The 23,654-nt window shown below is 42.6% G+C and overlaps 1 protein-coding gene across 2 annotated transcripts in view; it reads left to right on the top strand.

Annotated features, from left to right (window-relative positions):
• Positions 1–23,654, top strand: part of smurf2 (SMAD specific E3 ubiquitin protein ligase 2) — a 57,821-nt gene that overhangs the window by 14,540 nt on the left and 19,627 nt on the right. For both annotated transcript variants that reach the window (XM_005926658.3, XM_042220249.1), the window contains 3 exons: positions 8,185–8,223; positions 10,083–10,191; positions 20,504–20,637. In XM_005926658.3, coding sequence (XP_005926720.1) covers positions 8,185–8,223; positions 10,083–10,191; positions 20,504–20,637 — 282 coding nt within the window. The remainder of the gene's footprint in view (positions 1–8,184; positions 8,224–10,082; positions 10,192–20,503; positions 20,638–23,654) is intronic.

Genomic DNA, 23,654 nt, shown 5'->3' with positions numbered 1-23,654 from the left:
CTTCCTCTTAGCAGCCTGCTTTTCCAGACCTTTTTTTTTTTTTTTTTTTAACTCATGGATAGGGATGGGAATGGTGGAATATTACCAGGCGGTTGTCTCTGTTCCCACACCCCCATTTCCTCCACCTCATGGGCTCTAGTGTAATGGTTAACCGCAGAGCAACAGACTAGAGGCAGTGCGAGCCCTCTTTTTCCTTTTTTTTTTTTTCTTCCCCCTACGGCATTGTGTTCCTTTCCCATGCTTTGTTGTGTTGCTTTGAGTGAATGTAGCCATTATAGTTTCTACATATGTTTAGCTCACAACAGACCAAAGTCAATTCCTAGTCCTGACCAGCATTCACTACCACGACCTCCACCCTCCCCACCTCCCCTAGACATCACGTGACCACTCCCTTCCCAGGTGTTTGGCTTGCGTCTGGTGGACTTCATTGATTCGTCTGCACAGTAGGGCTCTTTGTGTACCAGCCTGTGAGAAACTGTGCCCATCCTCTCCCCACAGGTGGGACTTTTTAAACTTCACCCCCAAGGTCTCCGTCTTTGCCTGCATGGAGCGGCTGTCGCCACTCTGCGTATTTGATTTTTATTAAGAGACAGGCCGGCAAAGGAAGGAGCTAAGTCAATGCAAGCCGATAATCAGTTGTATGCTGTGTTTGTTTAGCTTTCCCAGCTGTCCTTGGGGGGGTTGGGGATGGGTGGGGGGAGGGAACAGCTCTGTTTGGGCTGTAATGTGAAAAGCCATTATGTGACTAATAAGTTGCAGTCAGCCGAGGCGTTTCCACTCGCTCACTGAGAAATTAGGTTTTGTTTTTTGTTTTTTGGAGGTACTCTGTAAATCTACAGGTGAGCCTTGGGTGACATAGCATCTTGATTTTGATTGTTTAAAATGTTTTTTTTTACCCTCTGCCTGCAGTCCTCAAATCATTTTTTACCCAGTTCTTTGTGGTTTATTAAAATAAGAAAGTAAAATGGGCTCTCAGGCTAAGAGGTTGTAGTTTTTTATCAGATGCAAGGAAGTGAAACTTATGATCCACTTTCAGGACAGGAAGATGGGGACGGCCAAACAGTCTGAAGTGACACATCACGACTTTACCCAAAAAAACCCCAAATCCCACTCAAAGTGAGAAACTCGAATGACAGATTTCCGACTACTGTGGAAAAAGCGCACATGCTCACTTGTCGTTCCTATCCAGTCGTTCGTCGTGGTGTGAAAGGCTCACAGCCTCGTGATTGTAATGTTAAATGTTTGTACCCATATCGTGCTGCGAGTGTCTCAGTGGCATTCATCCTGTCTGTAGTCTCCGCAGTGGTGTCCCCCCCCATCAGTCCTATCAGTCAGCGCCGCAGTTACTGGCTGCGCGAGCCGCTGCGACCGGAATGAGAAACACAGGCAGCACAGAGAAACCCTTCTCTCAGCTTTGCCTCGATACTTGCCGTCGCTATGACGACAGAGGATTTCAGATGGGCCCGAGATGCGAGGGGTTATTTGATGCTTTTCCGGAGTGAGCGACTGTGTGCCTATGTGATAGAAGAGCAAGTCAGGAACAGTCGCGTGACGATACAGTCGTCCCATAGATTGCATGTCTGTGTAAAATGCAGATAATGGTTCGCTCAAATAAAAAAAGATTAATATTTAAATCAAAAAAAGGGTTCTACGTACCAGAGCTACAACATTTACTCTGATAGCTGATCAGTAAGTCCTTAAGCAAATTAATCATCTTATTTAAACAATCACTTCAGTGAGTTAAAGTGTCACAAATATCTCTAGTTAGAGCTTTTCACATGTAGTGACTTTTCATTCTTTTATTCATACTGGGGTTTTTAATCTAATCATACATTTTATTAAATTGGATACAAAATCAACACAGAACAAGGATGTTCAAAGACACTGACTAGCACTATATTGCCAAAGATATTGGCATCTCGTCTGCCTTCACACACATGAACTTGAGTGACATCCCATTCTCAATCCATAGAATGGATTAATGTGATGTCGTCCCACCCTTTGCAGCTATAACAGCTTCATGTCTTTTGGGAAGGCTTTCCAAGAGGTTTAGGAACGTTTATGGGAATTTTTGACCATTCTTCCAGAAGCACATTTATGAGGTCAGACACTGATGTTGGACAAGACGGCCTGGCTCACGGTCTAATTCATCCCAAAGGTGTTCTGTCGGGTTGAGGTCAGGACTCTGTGCAGGCCTGTCAAGTTCTTCAACACCAAACTCGCTCATCCGTGTCTTTATGAACCTTACTCTGTGCACCGGTGCACAGTCATGCTAGAACAGAAAGGGTCCATCCCCAAGATGTTCCCACAAAATTGGGAGCACTCCTTCCAAAACCTAAGAAATAGTCTGGCACAAGTCACTAAGCCATTCCATTCTTATTCACTACATAGACTGATTCTTATATAGCGCTTTTCTACTCGGAGCGCTTTAGACAACATGCCACATTCACCCAATCACACAAGCACTTCTATGCTTTTAATTGCTTACTAACAAACATTCACACTCATTCATACTCCGATGGATGCATCGGGGTTAGTATCTTGCCCAAGGATACTTGGCATGCAGACCGGAGGAGCCAGGAATCGAACCACTAACCTTCCGATCAGTAGATGACCTGCTCTATATATTTTAGGATTAATATTACCTTCAAAAGATTATGGAGTTAACACTGTGTCTGTCTAAAATCTGTCTAAAGTGCGTTATAGCCATGGAATAGTCTAGCTGGCCTCTGAAATGTAAGAAAGTGAAGTCTGTTCTTTTTTTTCTTTTTCTTTTTCTTTTTTGTGGGTTGGATCTTTGCATCATGCCTTTCTTCCAACTTTATGTAGATGGAGAAAGAGCACATGATTACATTTATCTGTGTGTGAGTTCAAGAAAGCCCGTCAGCGGTGACCCAGAAAAATAGCAGAGTTACGATGTTACCCTGTAGGTGAGAGCTCACCCACTTACTTTACTTAGAAAAGGCATCGGTCATCATCACCTCATCCTGTAATGACATAAATTTGGATGAAAAGCCATTTCACTTAAAGTCATTACATAAACCTTTTGCAGAAGAGGAAAAGAACCTGTTTCTCTGTATGTTGGGTCATTTAGCTACTGATGATGTACGGTGTCTCTACAGGGGGTTGAGCATTGCAGAGGCTCCCCAGTTAAATCTGTAGGCCATGCCAAAAGCATTGAGGGGAATGCCCAGTCATGCATGAACTCACAATAACGGCAATAAAATATTTGTGTGTAAAGCCGCAGGGGTTGGGCTCTGGGGGTGAATGAAATTTGCCTAGAACGTACTTGATGTTTATCAGGCTGTTTTGATTGAAACCACTGTGTAGTCTTGCATAAACCTTGCAGACGGTGCCTCTGGATTTGCAGACTGGCGTATTGTGGTCTGTTAAAGAAGGGTGTGTGCCTGTTACCAGGTTATCCCTCTCTCCACCTTCCCTGATAGACACCATGGCAGGATACTGGAAGGGTGACCAATAGGTGTGATTGAATCAAAGAGAAACTATGTAGGTAGTAACACACCCTCTCACTAGTGATGGAGGGGAGTCTGGGAGGTTGCCAATCCAGTCTACATGTTTTATAGACTTGGAGAAGGCTTATGACGTGGTTTCTCAAGGGATTCTATGGGAAGGTGCTTTGGGAGTGCACTTTCACATCCCGTCTGCAGCGTTAAACGAGACGTGTTAATTGTGGTTGTTGGACTTTGCCAAGGCTGTACTTTGTCTCCACTCCTGCTTGTGGTCTTTAGAATGTAGGCTTCCAGGCAAAGCTATAGTGAGGAAAGCATCTGACATAAGGATCAGTAGGTCACACCTCTGCTTTTTACTCACCCAAAGGGCTGAAAGAACAAGACTGAGACTACAGGTGGCTCAATTTTCTTTACCGGGCGGTTGGAAAAAATCCAAAACTGGATGAGAACTTCAAACATTGCCAAAAACTCTCTATAAGTGATTCCTCAGGAGGAACTATCTGGAAATAGTTTGCTCAGGGTACTGCTGCTTCCCATGTAGTTATGGCAACTCTTAATTGGATGAAGGAGTTGGAGGATGGATGTGTGGATGAATATGTAGGAGGACAAATTTCATTTTCTCATCAACATTGAGCTTTGTTGAGTTCCTTTCTACACTTTGGACTCTCCTGCCTGACAGAACCCACGCTCAGCTCCTCCCCCTGTGTTTATTTATTTGATGTTTTTTTTCAGGCTAGAATCGGAGGATCACAGCACTTACAACAATCTCATTAGAGAGACTTTACAAGCTGGAGGTGTGTGAAATTCAGAGCTTGTGAAGAGTGACGGTGATTGTCAGAGCGAAGGCGGCAGCCACCCTTAGAGAAGTTTCATGAAACTAAATGAAGCCAGTGCTTTTGCAAAGTGTGACAGTCGTTTCAAACCAAGGGTCCCAAAAACCCAGCCCGCCCTTTATGTTACCCCTCTGGGAATCCTTTGATTCCTCAGCACTCGCAACATCAATCACTTCGCTTCACAAAGACAGAAAGACTTTGCTGATACCCTCATTTGAAGCCTTTGGGTTAACTAAAGGAAATAGTGCGCTCAGTGGCTGGCAGTTCATTTGTTTGCATGTAGACGTTGAGAAGGTCAAAGCTGCTGTCATGTTGAACTTTAGAGTGGCTGTTTCTTGAAATCAGGGCATATCAGAACTGGCAATCCTTTCATTCCGTTGTGTCTTGTGGGTGTCTGATCACACACATTATAATCCTTCTAGTGTTTTAAAATCTGTAAAATATGGCTCCACTTAGGTTTATGTACATTTTTACTTTTTCTAATGACTGTGTTTGGATGGATGGCTGGATGCCACTCCATCCTGATTGATGTCCTTTGTCTCCCCTTCTCGCTGCACAGCAGCATCGGACCTAACTGGCTCTCTTGCTGCTATTGTCTCTGTGCATCAACCATTCCAGCGGTTTTTCCCTCTGTTTTCAGCTGTCGTTCGGCCCCTTTTATTTTTCCATAAGAAGCCTATATAGGTATAATTGTAGCGTTGCCTTCCTGCTCTGTGGCTAGTTGAGTGCTGCTTATGCCACTTACACAAGGGTCTGCAGCTTTTTCAGGCTGTGGTTGTCTTGCCGTTCCCTTGAATGGATCTCATAGGGTCCTAACTCTTGCTCCTTTGGGCCTGGACTTTAATTAAATGTTTTGTTGTCTATACATTTCCTTGCTGAAGAGTCATATTTCTCAGTCTTTTGCTAGTCATTTCCTCAGTCATGTTACAATGTAAACATCAACTGTCTGAATTCATTTCACTATACTAGATCTTTTTGGAGACACCATCATCTGTTACCTCAGTCAGCCCTTTAGTGCACCACGCACACACACAAAACCCATGCATTCACTCCCCAGTACTTGTTAATAATTAATTAGATCACTGGAGTTGGAGAGGAGAGTGATGTGTCTCGGGGAGCATGCGTGTGCTCACATGCTTTCCTCTGTGTTCAGGAAGAATGTGACCGAATGTGATGTGTACCAGATGTTTTAGAAATGAGGTGGGTTTCGCTGGAACGTAATGCATTCCCAGGGATGTTTGCGGAAAGAAATTCTTCCTCATCTGTCGAGCATGTTCTTTACCCCCCCCACACACACACACACACACGATGGCTGTTTTTAGTATCATGTGCATGCTCACTTGTGTCACTTGTGTGTCTTTCAACACCATAAAGCTGATTGTCGGTTCCTTTAATTTTGTCCATGCAGCATGTCAATAATATGGCTTTCTCCTTCTGATTTCTTGTGGTAAAATTCTTTGAGCTCAAACCAGACTCAGATTCAGACTGATGCTTGACATGGTGCACGTTTGAGTACGTGCGGCATGGGGGAGAGGAACAGGCAGTTCTGCTGCAGGCTTGAATGGCACAACCTGCAGCCCTCTCACCTTTAACATAAGAACTAACCAAGCCAACTTCTTCAAAGTGAATGAGGGGCAGGAGCACAGAAGCCTGAATCAAATACATGTGAAGCATTGCTTAGACCAGTCTGTTGCTACTATCACAGTTTTTTATATATGCAGTTACAACAGCAATGATGAGTGGGGTTTTTTTGTTTTGTTTTTTTAATAGAAAGATTTTAAAAAGACTTGACTACATAAGAGAAAACATGCCAACATTTACACTGTGTCCTAGCATGACAGTTCAGCACCACCCCAACTGTCCTCTAAAATTTGCTTTTCTTTTTTCCTTATTTTTCTTTACTTTTAAAATTTGCATTTGTTAGCTGTTATAAATGCCAACACTAATATACTGGCTATTGGTTAACTGAAGCCCAACCTTGATGTTGGGGCTGAAATATTGGTCGGGCTTTACTTTTTAAACAATACTGAATTTGATGACATTCATAGAAGTAGTATTTATTTTAAATTGCACTGGAATGCATTAGTTTTAAGTAGGTTTACATAATACTAGGATTTGAGAAAACAGTTTACAACATTATATTTGTTATATTACAAGGAATTCTTCCTTCCCTTATCACCCTACTGGTTGCGGCAGATGGCTGCCCCTCTCCAAATCTGCTTCTGCTTCTTCCTGTTAAAAGGGAGTTTTTCCTTCCCACTGTCACCACGTGCTTGCCCATAGGAGGTTGCATTGGGTTGCCTCTGTATTATTGTTGGGTCTTTACCTTACAGTATAAAGCACCTTAAGGTTAATAGTGTTGTGAACTGAATAGAATTGAATTAAAGGAACTTTATGGCTTCTCAGGAGCCATACTTAGTATCTCCTCAGGTGCTTTTGAGGACTTGAGTTTCATTTTGTCTGCTCAGAAATGTAATTGTACTGGCATAAAAACATGTATATACCATTGATAACACAATATGACCAGCTCTGCACTCTGTACACCATTTTACGCAGTAAGAGCCAAGCATCCAAATAAAGTTACAAGCAGCAAAACAGATTCTGGAGTAGACTGAACTTTAAATGACAACATTTACCCTGTGTAGTGTTTAATTAACAAAAAGAGGCAGAAGTGAGATTAGTTACTTTGTGTCATACTTTGCATCAGCTAACCATTTCTTTTTTTGGCACAATTTCTTCAAAATAAAACTAACTTGGCGCACTTCCCTCTGTACTAATAGTGACTGACTGAATCATAAACCAGACTTTCACTGTTTTATGTTTTTATTACTTTGGTGTAATGTATCATCCCTCTTTGAACCCATGACTCAGCCACATCAGTGTCAAGACCAATTAGGGGCAGCTTCTCAGAAGGGCTTTATTCCTGAGAAAAGCAAAACTATTTCCATGTGCCTGACTCACCGGCTGCAACCGTGAGCTCCAGACACCCAGGTGGTTACTGAGCTTCCTAATCCATCCACACTTGCACAAGAGGGAGTAAGTGGCTCTGCCTCATCACCTCAGCAACTGCCACCAAGGCTCTCAGAGTACAACAGTACTATCGAGTCTGCACAAATTTTGGAAGGGAGAAAGAAAGACTAAACAAACACTCACTCCTGCAGCTCAACATCATGTGATAATGTGGTGTTTTTTATTATTTCTGTTTGTTTTAATGACACCAAATCTTAATTGTGCTGAAGTTTCAACTTTAAACCTCCAGCAAGGGAGTTGGTTTCTCTGCTGCTGTCGACATGTGCTATAAATACGCAGTCTAATCAAAGGAAAGATTGTTTGTGTAATCTGTACCAGCCTTGGCTTGTGTTTGGCTCACAGCTGTAATGTAGTCGTTCTCAGCACACTGTTTTCCGACTCGAATCCTAAACTAGACGAATCGTTCCCTGCGGCCTACCCATGCACATTCCTGCCACTTTTCTAACCAGGGAATTAAAAGAAAATGCATAAAAATAAAAAAAGATATCCACAGTTTCAGATGGAAGAAAAAAAAACCTTAAGTTGCCAAGTTGTATATTGCAAACCAGACAGGAACACCTCCAGAATTTTTTTTTTAGGGGTGGCCGTGTATGGGGGCCACTAAAAGTGTTGGGGCAGCACACTAAAAACAGAACAGTGCAGGGGCACAGCAGAGGGGAGGGTGTCTTCCTCTCTCGTACTCAAGTTTATTAAAATTGTTACCAACATAGGACAGTCTTGCCAGGGATCAGGGGCCAGCAAATTTTGGGGGGTGGCCAGTTTCCCCCTTGGTGATGCCCCTGAAACCTGATCTTGTTGGGATGAATATTAAACATATATCTAATGCTTGACTTTTTGCTTTTGTTTTTCAGTCCTCTGCGCAAAAAACCTGGTGAAGAAGGACTTCTTCCGTAAGTATCTATTGCCTTTTATTTATCTTTTCATCATAAACCTTTTAAACCTTATTTAGACTTTCATTTAACCAACAACCATGGGAATTTGGTATGAAAGTGAAAGTGGTATGAGGACACTTTGGGCTGACAGAGAGGCCACTGTTTGCAGCTATGCTAGTATTTAAACAGTTTCATTTCAACAGATTTTCTCCAAATGTTCCTAATATGCAGTGTGTTTGGTAAATTTGTCTCGTATCGTAAAATGCCTTTAAAACCCTATAAGTGTAAGTTTTGTGCAACTGTTGCTTACTAGGTTCTTCAGCGTAGGTGTCAGCAAGTGTCACGTTTTGGTGTGTTTGGGTCAGGCTGTCATGGTGAATGAGCGTTTAAGACCCTCTGCTCGCTCAGGAGCTGAGCAAACATTCAGTTACGTGGAGAGTGGTGCTGCAAACATGGATACATATACAGACTTGGCTCTCGTGGTGTATTACAGTGTACTTATGTGAACATGCTGATCCAAGCTACAACTACTTTATTTGTAGATAGGAAAACATCAATCATAGACGCCAGGCGCTTTTTGTGAAATAGTCACGAAAAAGTCTGTTTTGTGCTCAGGCACAATTTTGTTTTTTTGTTGGGTTTTTTTTTCATGACAGAATGGCTTTAACATGTATTTCACGTCTGCAGCTTGTATTTTGCCCAGACAAAGCAGGGATGTGTCTCATACTCACAAGTGAGGAGTCAATCCGATTGCAGGATGGGAGAGGCTCTCTGGAGAGCAGCTAAAAGACAGGGAGTGCCACTATAGCAACCTGGCCAGTGAGCCAGCCAGTAACCATAGCTGGTTAGCAGCAACTGAACTTTCAAAATAAGAGGACGGAAGATTTTCTGTTACTAAGTACATCACAGTTCTCTAAGACGGATACAAAATACAAGTCTCAAATCTAGTCATTGTGGGAAAGCTGCTCACCATCTGCGCTGCTATCATGCTACTCTGCTCCATGTGCTGCAGACAGTACTAGACTGATGTAAAGAGTGCAGCTGGAGCCGGTAAGCTAAGTAAACGGTGTTATGACACTATTTACAAATTCCCCTGATCTTTGTTTTCTCCCTATCAGAGAATTTTGGAGAACATATACAGCAGGGATGCCAAACATAAGGCCCGCGGGCCAGAATTTCCCCGGCAAAGACTCCGACCTGGCCCGCTGGCCGTGTTTGTAAAATGTTAATACATTTTACAGCTTGTGCTACTAATAAAGAACACCTCCACCGTCTTTCATACTACAAGTAATAATCAATTAAAATAACAGCCTTTGGGTTCCCCAGTGTTTTTACAATTTAAGTCCGAGTTGTGTTGATAGATTTATTTAATTAAATAGAGCAGAATATATTTAGCTGCGCTTCTTTCTCTTTTATTGAGATATCGTAGGGATTAAATGTGCAGCTAAACTTACGCAGACAGAAAGTGGATTTTTATTTGTCCGGCCCACTTTAGATCATGTGGCCCCTGACAAAGAATAAGTTTGACACCCCTGATATACACCTATCAGTGATAGGCTGCTACAGGCTAGTAGCACTGGTCCCACATTCTCAAACTGTTCTGGAGCACAAGAACTGTAATTATCATTTGCACCATTTATACTGTGAATTAATCATTTGTTATGTAAGGTGTCCCGTGCAATGCGTTAACACCAGAGGATGTCAGTTGTCATAAGAATAGAAAAAGTTTGTGGAAGTAATAAAATGGTAATCTTTAGCCTGCCTGGACTGGTCCTGCAGCAGAAATCAGTGTTGTGTAGATCACTACATGTGCATTGTCTTTGTGTCTTGTTAAACTGTTCATTCTTGTGCTGCGGTGTGTTCTTTTCTCCCTGCAGGCCTGCCTGATCCCTTTGCCAAGGTGGTCGTGGATGGTTCAGGACAATGCCACTCTACAGACACTGTGAGGAACACGCTTGACCCAAAGTGGAACCAACACTATGATCTGTGAGTCTCAGAGTCATTTTTCTTCGTCTTCATTTATTTATTTATTTATTTATAACACTGAATCATTTCTGACATCTGTTTGTAAGGATTTAAAAAGTCTTCTTTGGTTTATTTGAATACCTCCCACTGCCCCACAGACTAAATCTGATTACAAACAGCAGTTTGAGGCTATGCTTGGCTTATTGCAGTGCCTCTCAATTAGTATGTCTTTCTTTTTATAACCTTGAAGTGTGAGACTTTGCCATTAACAGGATCTAAACCGATGAAAACAGCTCTTGCATCTGGCCTCTCACTTATTTAAATACTGTGTAATGACATAACCCTTCAGTCTAAAAATGTCTCTTGGAACAGTATTTAAGGAATCAGAAAAGGAGGGCCGTCTCCAATAGTATTTTCTTCCATTGACTGAAACACGTGCATGTCTTGTTGTACCCCGATTGCCTTTTTCCCAAAGATGGAGTGTCCTGCGAAAGTAACCTGGAAAAAACAGAGACAGAGCGTGAGTGAAAATGTGAGAGTGAAAGTTTCCAGTATTGGCCCAGTGTTTATCCAAGCCGTCATGCGTAGCCAACAGCGAGAGGAAGCACGTGTCTCCGTTTGTTTGGTTGCTGGGGATACAGGACCCTCTCTCTACAAGGCCCCACGCCTGTCGCATTTGACAAGAGGGAAAAAGTCACGCGCACGTACGCACACCTCGGGGATGAATTGTTGGAGCGGAGAACACAGACTCGTGGCTCAGTGGAAACGTCTCTGCTCTAATTTGTCCCGAGAGCCTGCAGATATCGTAGACTGGAATTTATGTGAAAACGACTTGGGTTTTTCTGCACCGGTGATACGTTTACCATGACTGTATCCCGTTTTACTGTCTGTGTTTATTCTCGTGGTGAACAGCAGAAGGACCCTCAGGTGGTGTGTTGGAGGAGAGAGGTTTTAATTGACTGAGAGCAGCTTCTCTGGCTGTCTGGCTGGCTCACACTTATTAAAATAGGGCCTGCAACACCTGGTGTTCCCAAAAGAGCCTAGTGCATTAAAGCTGTTGGCAGTGACTCTTTTTTTCCATTTGTTGTATGTGAGGGTGTAGAAATGATGTGTGTGTGTGCTGGGTCTTCATTTCTTGGGCATGCTGCAGAGAGCAAACTGGCCCATGGTCTGTGACCCTTCAGCATTGTTGCAGGATGTTGCCAGCATGCCAAGAATAGTAGACGCAGTCTAGCTAGCTGCCTGGGTCGCACAATCCTTCTGCTTGCTCTCGGTTTCTAAAACAGATCCGTAACACTCATAGGATATGACTGAAATAAAGGAAGTCTAAGCTGAATAACTCCTGTTGGGGATTAGTAGAGGCAAGGATACTGTAATTATGAGTAATAAAACCGTTCGTCTGGAGGACCTTCATCGTTGTAGTAAGTGACGGGAAGTGTCTTCCTGCATTTTTGCACTCTTTTGTCATGCTGTCACATTTATTCAATTAGGAATCCATCAGATATAGTGTTATTAAATAATACATCTGCAATGTTAAGTGCCCTGTCTAGACTCAAATTTCTTTACACCCACCCGCTTATCCATTCCCCTCCCACCGTCTGAGCTCTAATTCTGTAGAAGCGACAAGTTCAAAAGAACTAATAGCTGGCTATTCCAGTTTCTCAGCTTTCCAAGGTACTACCAGTACTGTGCAAAAGTCTTGTGCCACCACTCATTTCTTTAGGTACGGTAATTTATTGAGACATGTGCAAACATACATACTAATATAAAGGCATAAACAGAATTTGTACAATTTTGAGTGCCAATATTTGATATGATCACTTTTATTCTGAACTCTTTCATCTTGTCATTTCTTTAATAGTCTTCAGGAATAGTCGTCTGCCTTTCTGTTTAAATGACCCCACACTGCTTCAATAATGTTGAGGTCTCGGCTCTGGGGAGGCCAGTCCATGACTGATATGACTGAAATATCAGTCATATCAGTCGCATTCGACAAGATGGCGCCAGTGTGTACGGCAAGCCGTCTCCGCTCCCCTAAGCTTTTTCTGTTGTTAGCTGTTTTATTTTTCTTATGTTTTTTGGATGGAACCACACTAATTGTTTATGATCGTCAAACGCTGCTGGACCTCCGACCTTTGAAACCTCAGCCAGTATACCCATATTGGAAACTGGGAAACGACATCCCGTCTCCCAAAGATACGACTACATGCATGCATTGCCTGCCTTGTTTACCCCCCGCCAAGAAGCGGCCCAGACGACGGGGAAAACGGAGCGGCATCCGGATCCGCATTAAAACTTATTTGAAACTACACGGTGTAGCCAACTTCCACACCATCTTGGATATCCTTCAACCCTCACTCTCTTTGTATGACCAACACACCATCAGACTATTCCGCCATCGATGGACCCGCCAAGTCGGACAACCTGCTCACCTGGAGCCGCCAGTCGTCCACCGCCCCGCTAGAGGCTGGATACGGGCGCGTGGTGGTGGCGTGAACCACAGCAACCTACGTCCGCTGAGGCGTGCTCCGACTAACGATGAGATGACTACGATCCAGATGGCTGTGCTGAACACCAGATCGCTGGCGAACAAGTCTTTCGTCCTGAATGATTTTTTTCTCTCCTCCGAGCGGGATTTTTTATTTCTGACAGAAACCTGGATTCGACCCGGTGAGTCTGTCTCCCTATCGGAAGTTCTCCCACCAGAATGCACCTTTGTCAGTACTCCTAGGATATCGGGCAGAGGAGGAGGGCTAGTCACGGTTTTTAAAAACAAATTTCGTGTGCGACAGCTTCCTCCTGCTTTATTCTCTAGCTTTGAGGTGCAGCTATTTGAGCTGATCTGCCCCTCCCCGATCCTCTGTGCGGTGGTATATCGCCCACCTAAAGTCAATAAGGACTTTATCCTTGAGTTTGCTGACTTTGTAGGAAACCTCTTGGTTAACTATGATTATACTCTCATTACCGGTGATTTTAATATTCATGTTTGTTGTGAGTTGGACCCACTGGCCAAAGACTTCCTTGCTCTTATAGATTCTTTTAACCTTACCCAGTGGGTCAGTAAACCAACCCATATTAAAGGCCACACGCTTGACTTGGTACTATCCTACGGTTTGGATATCTGCATCACGGACATTTATAATCCTGGGATTTCAGACCATTTCCCGGTCTTGTTTAATGTCAACGTGTGCAATATGGAGTTGAAACGTGAGGGCCCTGTGCAAAAGATACGCATGATTAATTCGGAGACTATTGCTCAGTTCTCCATGGCTCTGACCAACTCTGCCTTCTGTGAAGTCAACTGGGATACAGCTACACCGGTTGACTATCTCGCCAACTCCTTCATTGCCACCTGTACTTCCATCTTAGACACCGTGGCTCCCTTAAAGATCAAACGCCCCAAACCGTCCCGTCAACCATGGATGAATGACTATACTCGTACCCTTAGACGCGAATGTCGCCAAGCGGAGAGGAGGTGGAAGAAAGACAAACTTCAGATCTCCTTTGACATTCTCCACAATTGTCTGAAGAAATATCAGAAGGCTGTTAAAATTGCAAAAGCCTCCTTCCTTTCAGAGATCATTGCGACTAATAGCCATAAGCCACAGATCCTTTTTAGCATTTTTAACTCGTTAATAAATCCGCTCGTTACTCAGACAGAGACTTCCCAAGCTCTATGTGAAAAATTCCTACATTATTTTTCAGATAAAACCATAGCATTAAGATCCACATATCTACCCATTGAAAGCACATCTTTAACATCTCTGACATCCGAATCTCCGTCGGTATTAGAGCAGTTTGAATCTGTCTCCTTTCTGACTCTTAAGGAAATAATAGCCCAAACAAAAAATTCCAATTCTCGTCATGATGTGCTTCCCTCTCGTATTATCAAAAACGCCTTGAACACTTTAGGACCCTGGATTTTACTTTTAATGAATTCATCATTGCTATCAGGCTGCGTCCCTGCTGTGTTTAAGCATGCAGTTATCCAACCTGTAATCAAGAAAAGTAATCTTGATTCTAATGTCCTCTCAAATTATAGACCGGTATCTAAACTTCCTTTTATGGCTAAAGTCTTAGAGAAAATTGTTCTTAAGCAATTGCAATCGTTCTTAGAGGCAAACGAAATCAATGAAAAATTCCAGTCTGGTTTTAAACCCCATCACAGTACTGAGACAGCCTTACTGAGAGTTTTTAATGATCTCCTCGTAACTGTTGATACAGGGCGCCCTGTGGTATTAATTCTCTTAGATCTGTCCTCTGCTTTTGATACGGTCGACCATGATATTCTCCTTTCAAGGCTTGAACATGTAGTCGGCCTTAGAGGTAAAGTACTCTCATGGTTTAAATCATACCTTACTGAGAGGTCTTTTTCTGTTTCTATGGGAAATCACACTTCCTCCTCTGTACCCCTCCGTTGTGGTGTGCCCCAGGGGTCTGTGCTAAGTCCTACACTGTTCTCTCTCTATCTGCTACCCCTGGGAAAAATTTTCAGAAACCACAATATCTCTTTTCACTGCTATGCGGATGATATCCAAATCTATTTCCCCTTGGATTTGGATCTCCCATCCCCGCTACTGCCGTTGTTTAATTGCCTAGGTGATGTCAGAGATTGGCTATCGCATAATTCGCTTACCCTTAATGAAAACAAAACAGAAATTATCGTTTTTGGTAGCCACATGCCTTTGAAACAGCTATCGGGGATTTTAGGTTCATATGCCAGCCACCTATCGTCCACTGTCAGAAATCTTGGAGTAGTGCTGGACAGTTCCCTCAAATTAGATAAGCAAGTGGCTGCAGTGGTAAAAACCAGCTTCTACCAACTACGCCAAATTTCAAAGGCAAAGCCGTACCTACGACACAAGGACTTTGAAAGGCTTATCCATGCCTTTATAACCTCTAGACTGGACTATTGTAACTCTCTTTACCTAGGTCTTCAACTCTCCCTCATCCAACGCTTACAATTAGTCCAGAATGCCGCAGCACGTCTTTTAAGCGGCACTAGAAGACAGGATCATATTACTCCTATTTTAGCTAACCTCCACTGGCTTCCTGTCAAATACCGTATCACTTTTAAAATTCTTTTATAACTTTTAAAATTCTTATACTAGGCCTCAACTCTCCCTCATCCAACGCCTACAATTAGTCCAGAATGCCGCAGCACGCCTTTTAAGCGGCACTAGAAGACAGGATCATATCACTCCTATTCTAGCTAACCTCCACTGGCTTCCTGTCAAATACCGTATTGTTTTTAAAATTCTTCTATACACTTTTAAAATCTTAAATAATCTGGCACCCAGTATTTGATTGACCTTCTAATTTATAATCCCTACAAGGGCACTCAGTCCTCTAATCAGGGGCTCCTAAGCAACCAAGGTCTCGATTAAAGACGAAGGGGATCGTGCCTTTGCTTTGCTGCACCAAAACTCTGGAACAGTCTGCCGGATGTCCGTGCGTCGGAACTATTCAATCTTCAAATCACGGTTAAAAACCCATTTGTTTAACTTGCCTTTCAAACTACTTAGCTTTCTAAATCACGGTTAAAAACCCAATTGTTTAAGCTTGCCTTCTAATTACTCAGCTTAATTCTTCCCGGCTGGTACTTGTTCCAATGTTTACCATCCTATAACCGTATTTCTTTGTTGTAAATTGTTTTTCTGTAAATTTGCAAGTATGGTTCGTTTGTGAAGCACTTTGTTGTACTTGTGACTTTTAAATGTGCTATAGAAATAAAATTGAATTGAATTGAATTGAATTGATAGAAAACACCATATATAATTCTCCAGCTATGCTTTTACTACATTGGCAGTGTGTTTAAAGCCTTTGCCAATCAGACACTTTCCTGATTGCATTCATAATTACATCAATTTTTACAAGACCCCAACATCACTGGCTCAAATGCAGCCCAAACCATGACAGAGCCTCCACCATGCTTTACAGATGTACACGCGTACTGTTCTCCTGACCACTTGTGTATATATTGACTAGACTTTGAATCAAAAATGTCAAATTTGGATTCTTCATCAGACCTGTTGCCACTGATTTTCAGTCCAGTTTTTCTGTAATTTGACATACCTCAGCCTTTTCTCCTGCTGTTTTAAGAATAGCTTCTTGTTCAACTGAGTTTTTTTTACTGCAACTTTTTGTGTGTGTCAGATGTTGCTTGTCCTATTTAGCTCTATCCACTGATGTTAGGTACTACTTGACTGGCAAATGACTGACCTTGCAATATAATACATTATTAATTCTATAATAAAAATGGTGTATTCTATTACTTTGCGCTATTTCAGTTGCAAATCTGTCATAATTGCTTGTGTCCTTTTGGTCTTAAAATATCTTAAACACATATTTGCTAACAAAGGACCTTAAAAGATATCGTCTTAAAATCAGTTTTCTGTTTTGCGAGGGTTTTTTTTCCCGTTAAATCACTGGGTTAAGTGGTTTTGTTTTTGAGTCCAACTCCTGACTGTTGTTTGTTGCTTTGTTTTGGCTGGGATTTGGCTTAGTACATGTAATGCATTGAAAGAAGCCCTGAGGATAATGCTGAAAGCAGCCTCGCTGGGAAGCCTGCTTGTTTAGGTCCAGTAAAGTCTAACAAGAAATGACTTGAGAGCGATGATTGCACTTTGTGGTTAATGCTGTAACTGTTGTATCTGTAACAAGCAAGCTGTTGTGTATGATGAAATGGTTTGGGTTCCTTAGAATACTTCAATTTAAACTTTTTATATTTGGTAATCAAAGAGGTATTTTATTACTGCCCTTTTTTTAAGAGTCTTTAGGAAACAGATTTATTTTTGTTGGTGTTCGTCCACAACACAAATATCTGACACTGATTCACAGGTCTGGGATTTGTTGCATTTGTATCTCTGATTATGAATTTTTCATTTTGGTGTGTATTTTTTCTTAAACCTAAAATAAAACCAAAGATTCGTCTACTTAATGAAAGGTGTATTAAAAAAGCACATCTGGCTCTTTAAATCTGCTGCTTTTCCTTTAATGCCAGTTTTCCCATTGAGCGTGTGTGTGTGTGTGTGTGTGTGTGTGTGTGTGTGTGTGTGTGTGTGTGTGTGTGTGTGTGTGTGTGTGTGTGCACCTATGACTGTATGAAAAATCTTAGCCAGACTAATGAATTTTATTACAAGGATCCAGATGACTTTGGTTTGGTTATAATACTTCCCTCCTGTCATGTCTGTCTGACATAGTAGCGCTCTCTCTCACATCGCACCCCAGACAGGCATTTGGCACTGACTCAAAATGTCCAGACGTCTTACTCACAGCCTCATTGTTTCATATCCCTTTTGGTAAGCAGCATGATAATTACAGTGGGATGCAGTTCTCCGAATCGTACAGACGATTAGTTTTAGACCGAAGGAGGGAGCCCACCCGAGCAGATGTGCCGCAACAGGTTCACATGCTGAGATTTTATCACACTGAGGCCTGACACACGAGGAGGCAGACACGATAAGGAAATAATTCCACTTATTTAGACGCGTCTCTCATTGCCAGCACATCTGTAACTCTGTGTGTGCCTGATCATGTCCTTTACTTGCATAGTGGTCAAACCAGTTAATCTTTTAAAGAGAAAATTATGCCCATTTCCAGCTCCCTTTAAAAAAAAAAAAAAAAAAAAAAAAAAAATTCATGGAGTCTACTGGCCTATCCCAATTATTTTTCCCAGTTCCCCCATTCCCACTCCCTCAAATGCATCTTATTTCTGATTGGTTGCCCCTTGCTGACAGAAGATTTGACCCACCGAGTGGGAGGGGCTTTTGTACCTATAACCTGAGCTCAGTGCCTGTGGTGGTGATGATGATGATGATGATGATCTCTCTTTGAAATCAGACCACAGAGCCAGGATGATAAAAAGTAAAAAGACTGTTGAAATGGAGCATTTAAAGCAGTTTGAAGCCTGAGCTTTCTGGCTCTCAGGAGTTTGTACTCAAGCTGACCTCATTATTTGAAAGCTTGACCAACAATAATATTGGTGTAACAATGTACACCAGTCAGGTACAATGTTATGACCATTGAATAAGATTGTGTTGGGCCTCCTTTAGTTGCCAAAAAAAGCCAGACCTACCCATCGAAGCATGGACTCAACTCAACCCCTGAAGGTGTGCTGTGGTATCTGGCACCAAGATGTTAGCAACAGATCCTTTAAGTCCTGCAAAATTTGAGGTGCTGCCTCCATGGATTGGACTTGTTTGTTCAGAACATCCTAGAGATGCTCAATTGGAATGAGATCTGGAGAATTTGGAGGCCAAGTCAACCCTTAAAATTGCTATTGCTTTCCTCAAACCACTCCTGAACCATTCGTACTTTTTGGCCTGGTCCATTATCCTGCTGAAAGAGGCCACGGACATGAGGAAATACGGTTTCCATGAAAGGGTGTTCATGTTCATGAAACATTTTGGGTAAATGGTACATGTCAAACTAACAGCCACCTGGAGGACTCGAGGTTTCCCAGCACAACATGGCTTTCCATAGGTCATCCTGGTCTCAGGTGTTCCCCAGGTAACCAATGCCCACAAATACCCAGCCATCCAGGCCGCCTTCTCTCATCGCTCCAGTTCTGATGCTCACATATACCCATTGTTGGTGCTTATGGTCGTGGGAAGGGGTCAGCATGGATACCCTGACTGGTCTGCAGCTATGCAGAACCATACACAACAAACTCCATCTAACGCTGGTTCTGATAGAACCAGCGTTAGATGGAGATAAAGAGAGATAATCATTGTTACTCACTTCACCGGTCAGTGCTCATTTTCTGTCTTACAAACAACAATCAGGCATAACATTGTAAGGAAAACTATAATAGGGCCTTGTAATGTTCTCAGTACTTGCAGTACAGCCGTAGCAATCGCTGTCAGTCATAACACGGGCTAGTTTTTACGCTAAGTTTGTGTAGTGTTTACCTACAAACACTTGTATACCTATACCTGTTATTATTTCCCTCTTTACCCTCAGTCTCGTGACACCATTCCCATTCAGTTAGCTTGAAATAACAAATAGTATCACAGTGAGACTAAAGCTGTTTTTTTACACAGGAACTACAAAAGATGTCAGAAGAATTGGGTCAGGACATTGTCTGAAGTTTTCTTTTGTAGATGTAGCCTACAGCTGGAGATCATTTACATCAGCCATGAGCCGCCTGAACGAGGCAGAACACAGGACAGCCAATCAACAACCGCGAATTCACCTGCAGCTTTTTTCACATCGCCACAGATCGGTGCAGTCGGGCATCACAAAGCCTTTGTACTGGAGCTGCATTTACACTTGCAACTCCTTCCACTGCTGTCTAGAAAAGCTCATGTCTAAAACAACCGTAGACCATCAACCTCTGAAAAACAGGAGCCTCTATGATGTTTAATAGGGTGATATCCCCTCAGAGCTGCTAGCGCTGCTGCAGAGTCGGTCTTGCTGTGTGATATTTCATCCTATAATTATTGACTTGTCATTTAAAAAAATTTTCATCCTCTTTAAGTGCAATCATTAACCATCTTCAGCCGAGATTACAGTGGGTTTTAACATTATGTCGAGGGCTTACTGTACAGCTACTGCACTTCTTACCTCATCATAAACTCATAAAGTCAAAATAGTTTACTTTGAGGCAAACAGCCTTCAAATTATATAACTAATGTTACGGCCTTCCATGTTTGGCAGAGCAGTTAATGACTGTTTATACCCAATCATAATTTCAGTGCTGCTGGTTTGATCAAAGAAAGTCATTTGTACTTTTCATATATTGAGGAAAATGGTTTTCTTAAAACGTCTTGTGTGTAAATTGTATAAACCAAAAGAAAACTCGATGTCAGCCCAAGTTTAAAAATCCATTTTGTAGCAAAACGTAGGGCTTTTTTCATTTCCCCTGCACGCTGGGAGAGTATTTAAAATGACGACAGATCAGGGGGCATTTTACAGTTAAAGTGGTTTTGTTGCTGTGGTGTCATCGCAGGAGTACCGTGGCCTTCTGTCCCACTTTTATTGAGGATGGCTGGTGTGACTGTGATAAATGATTCAGAGAATCCCACTCCACTTGTGGTGCTTCGTCTTCTTCTCAGGCACAGAGGATCAGAAAATCCCTCTGAGCTTGCTCACCTACCTCTTCCACATCCATGTGTGCCGACTCCGCCTCGCTTTGTAGTCCTTGACAAGGAGTTTTAGTAGTAACCTCCGTGACGTGGGCGCGTCTTTGCTGTAGTGCCGGGGAAATCCTCAGGGAAATTTCTATTACCTTTCACCAGATGTCTGTTTGTTGAGCAGTAAAAGAGAGTTTCTATGGCACATCTCATTAAATACGTGTACCTATTATATCTCCTTTTCTCGTTCCCAACAGATACATTGGAAAATCGGATTCCATCACCATCAGTGTGTGGAATCACAAGAAGATCCATAAGAAGCAAGGAGCTGGCTTCCTGGGCTGTGTCCGCCTTCTGTCCAATGCTATCAACCGCCTTAAAGACACAGGCTGTAAGTGCCAGTGATGCTTTAATGTATCTGCCGCACATTATGATGTTTAATTTTCCCTTTTTTTCCTAAACCCTCTTTAACAGTGTAGCTCTCTGTGGATTAACAACATATTTGGCATTTTGTGTCAGCACAAGTAGCAAAGTGATGTACTTTAATGCGTATAGATTTCTGCATCCAGGTTAAGATTGTCTTGTAATATTCAAATCTCCAGCCCAACCTTATACCTCTGAAAAGCTTGTACAAACATGACAAATGACAGCTGCTGGTTATAGGTTATACTTCATTATCATTATGAACATTATGACCAGATGGATCTTTTTAAAATTTTGCCAACTGGCCTCGTACTTTTGGCGCCAAAAAAGCAACTAATTAAATTAATTGTTGAAATTAGCAGCTCTAAGTCTGCGTTCATGGATCTCTGTGGGAAAAGGATGGACTGCACTGTTTCTTGTCTAATGTGCGTCGGGATCTCGTACGTCAGTAGTCGGAGAATGGATAGAGAAATTGACAGGCAGATCATGGAGTGTCTTCAGCGATGTGGAGAAATGGGAGCCTCAAGCTGTGGGTAGTGACCTAAAAAATAAGATCACAGATACAAGCGGTGAAAATGAGTTTCCTCCAAAGAGTTTGGAGGGATGAGGCGTGGAGCTCAGTCCTTCAGAAGAGACTTAAAGTACATCTCTTCTGCAATGAGCCAGATGAGGTGGGTAGAATGCCTCACAGATTCTTCCTGGGTCAGGTGAAGTGTGCATGTCCAATTGGTGGGGGGGACCTGAGGGCAGACTAGAACAGACTGAAGAAAATCTGTCTCCGGCTTGGCTTAAGGCCGCCTCAGGGGAGGGGGTGGTCAGTGTAGCTCTGCTGAGACTTTGATTAAAGGAGCACTAAATTCCCAGGAATTAAAGAAATGTAAAATATTTTGGAGCATAGTTAATAGAAGGATGCTTCCTAATAGTTGTCGGTTGATTATTACAAAATGTATATTTGACATATTAAAATAATTCTGATTTAGATAATGAAGGTCCTGAAGACTAAATGTGTTAATAGGATATGAATACAGGTTAAAACATGAGTCCTCTCCAGGTTGTTGTGAAAATTGATAATAAACATGCTAAAATACTGCTGCATTGTACTTTTCCTTGACATCCAGTTGCTTAATACATACAGAGACACTGTCAGGCTCCTACTTAATATATTGCATTAAATTATAATGCATGTGGAACAGGATATCCGCAATCTTTGAGGACATTTTCTTTAATGGGACTTCCTTAAAATTGAGATTTAAAGAACTCTTGCTGTCCTCACACTTAAAAGAGGGCTTTTCCTTCCAAACTGACTGTTAATATGTTCATTGCATTAATTAGCAGCTGCTAGGATTAGCCTGTGCTTTGCTAATGATACAGAGGGACTTGATCTCAATGAAAACAAGTATGAAATCACAAACTTTAAAGATGATCTATTACAGTTTTCCTTATACTTGTCACACATGTGTAGTGTGACAAATGCTAAAGGCTCAGTTTCAGACTGTTTTTTGTGCTCGTGGCTCTGTATGATGTAGTTAAGTGCAGATATTCCTAATATGGTCATCTCAGTCACAGGGCTCCACCCACATGCTGTTCAAAGCTTTTGTTTGCGAGGGGTAGCCAATCGGAAGAAAGCTGGCAGAGGAGGCCAACCTCAACAGCAGGCTGATGTGAGGTTTATTTTATCTGGATCTTGTACTTTAAAATATGTCTGGATTACCTCAGGGTTTTTTTCTATTAGCTCTTTATGTGTTATTTGATTTACTCGGTTTATTACAATCTGCTGGAGAAGATGACAGCAGTTAAATTGTCATTTACAGCCATCAGACCTCCACAGCTCACTGAAGCTGGACTATCTGTCCACACCGCTGCTGCCAGAGCTACGCGACTGCAACTTAGAGTGGCTCCATTTAGTGCCCTGTCTCACTCGCTAAGCTTGACAGAGGCCAGACCGGGGTGTGAGAGGGGTCAGCACTCTGCCCCTGCCAGAACAGGAAGAGCCATTTAACATCACCCAGCAATTACGGTAAAAATGTCTCATGTCAGAAGCTAACTGGATAAATGAGACGAAGGTCTTAGTTAATGGCTCCCTATATAAAAGCCCTGCCAGATTGTTGTAGCTTCAGCAAAAGCGGTCTGGAGTGAGTCTGAGCCAGTACCTGCTCCATGGGCCTGCGGTCTTGTAGGCAGAACCGTGAAAGAATCCCACCAGTTTTCCTAGAAGCTCCTGACATTGTTGTTTTCCTGGAGGGACACAGGAAACCTGAACCTTGTGCCACAGCTGTGAGTGGTTTGCCTCCCGCTTTTCCCCTCGCTGTCTCTCTCCCTCTCTCTCTCTCTCCTGGCCTTCTCCTCACCCCTCGGGTTTCTCCTCGAGTCTCCTCTGTAGACTGGGAACGTGTGCGCGTGCGCGCACACACACACACACACACACACGCACGCCATTGTGACTAACCTCGCTCTATCTCCGTCTGCCGATCTAGACAACCGGTCATTTCACGCAGACATGCATAATTGTGCAGCTATTTAAGTGTAAGCATAGATATGTAGTGTTGTGGTCTCTCCCCTTGTGTGCGTTTGTCATTCTTTTGTCTGTGTGTGTGCTTTTACCAGCACTTGCCATTCAGTCCCCTCCACAAGCCTTACCGAGGGCACAGAGTACAACTTTTGTGTATAATTGTAGAGCGTCTCGGGTTGACTGTAACATTTATACATAATTGCAACGTTTATGTTTCATGTCCTCTTGTATATGACTGTGCAAGTATTTACATGTATACACTTTCATCCAACCTCAGCACGAGTACATTTTCTGTTTTGTCAGTGGCTGCTGACCTCCGGCCAGCCTCGTAACGCTTCGACCGTTGCCAGTTTTGGTCCCTGTTTAGTCTAGACACACATCCTGAGCTGATCTGCATGACACCCAGACAACAGAGAGCAGATAGTGGCATTTCTCATGTCTGCAGGCAACTTCTTTTTTCCTTTCTCTCTTTTCCG

The sequence above is a fragment of the Haplochromis burtoni genome, unplaced genomic scaffold, assembly GCF_018398535.1.
Source record: "Haplochromis burtoni strain Fernald_Lab_line unplaced genomic scaffold, NCSU_Asbu1 Contig_45, whole genome shotgun sequence".
Taxonomy (NCBI): domain Eukaryota; kingdom Metazoa; phylum Chordata; class Actinopteri; order Cichliformes; family Cichlidae; genus Haplochromis; species Haplochromis burtoni.
The sequence above is the reverse complement of the archived record's forward strand: the minus strand, read 5'-3'. Positions and strand labels throughout refer to the sequence as shown.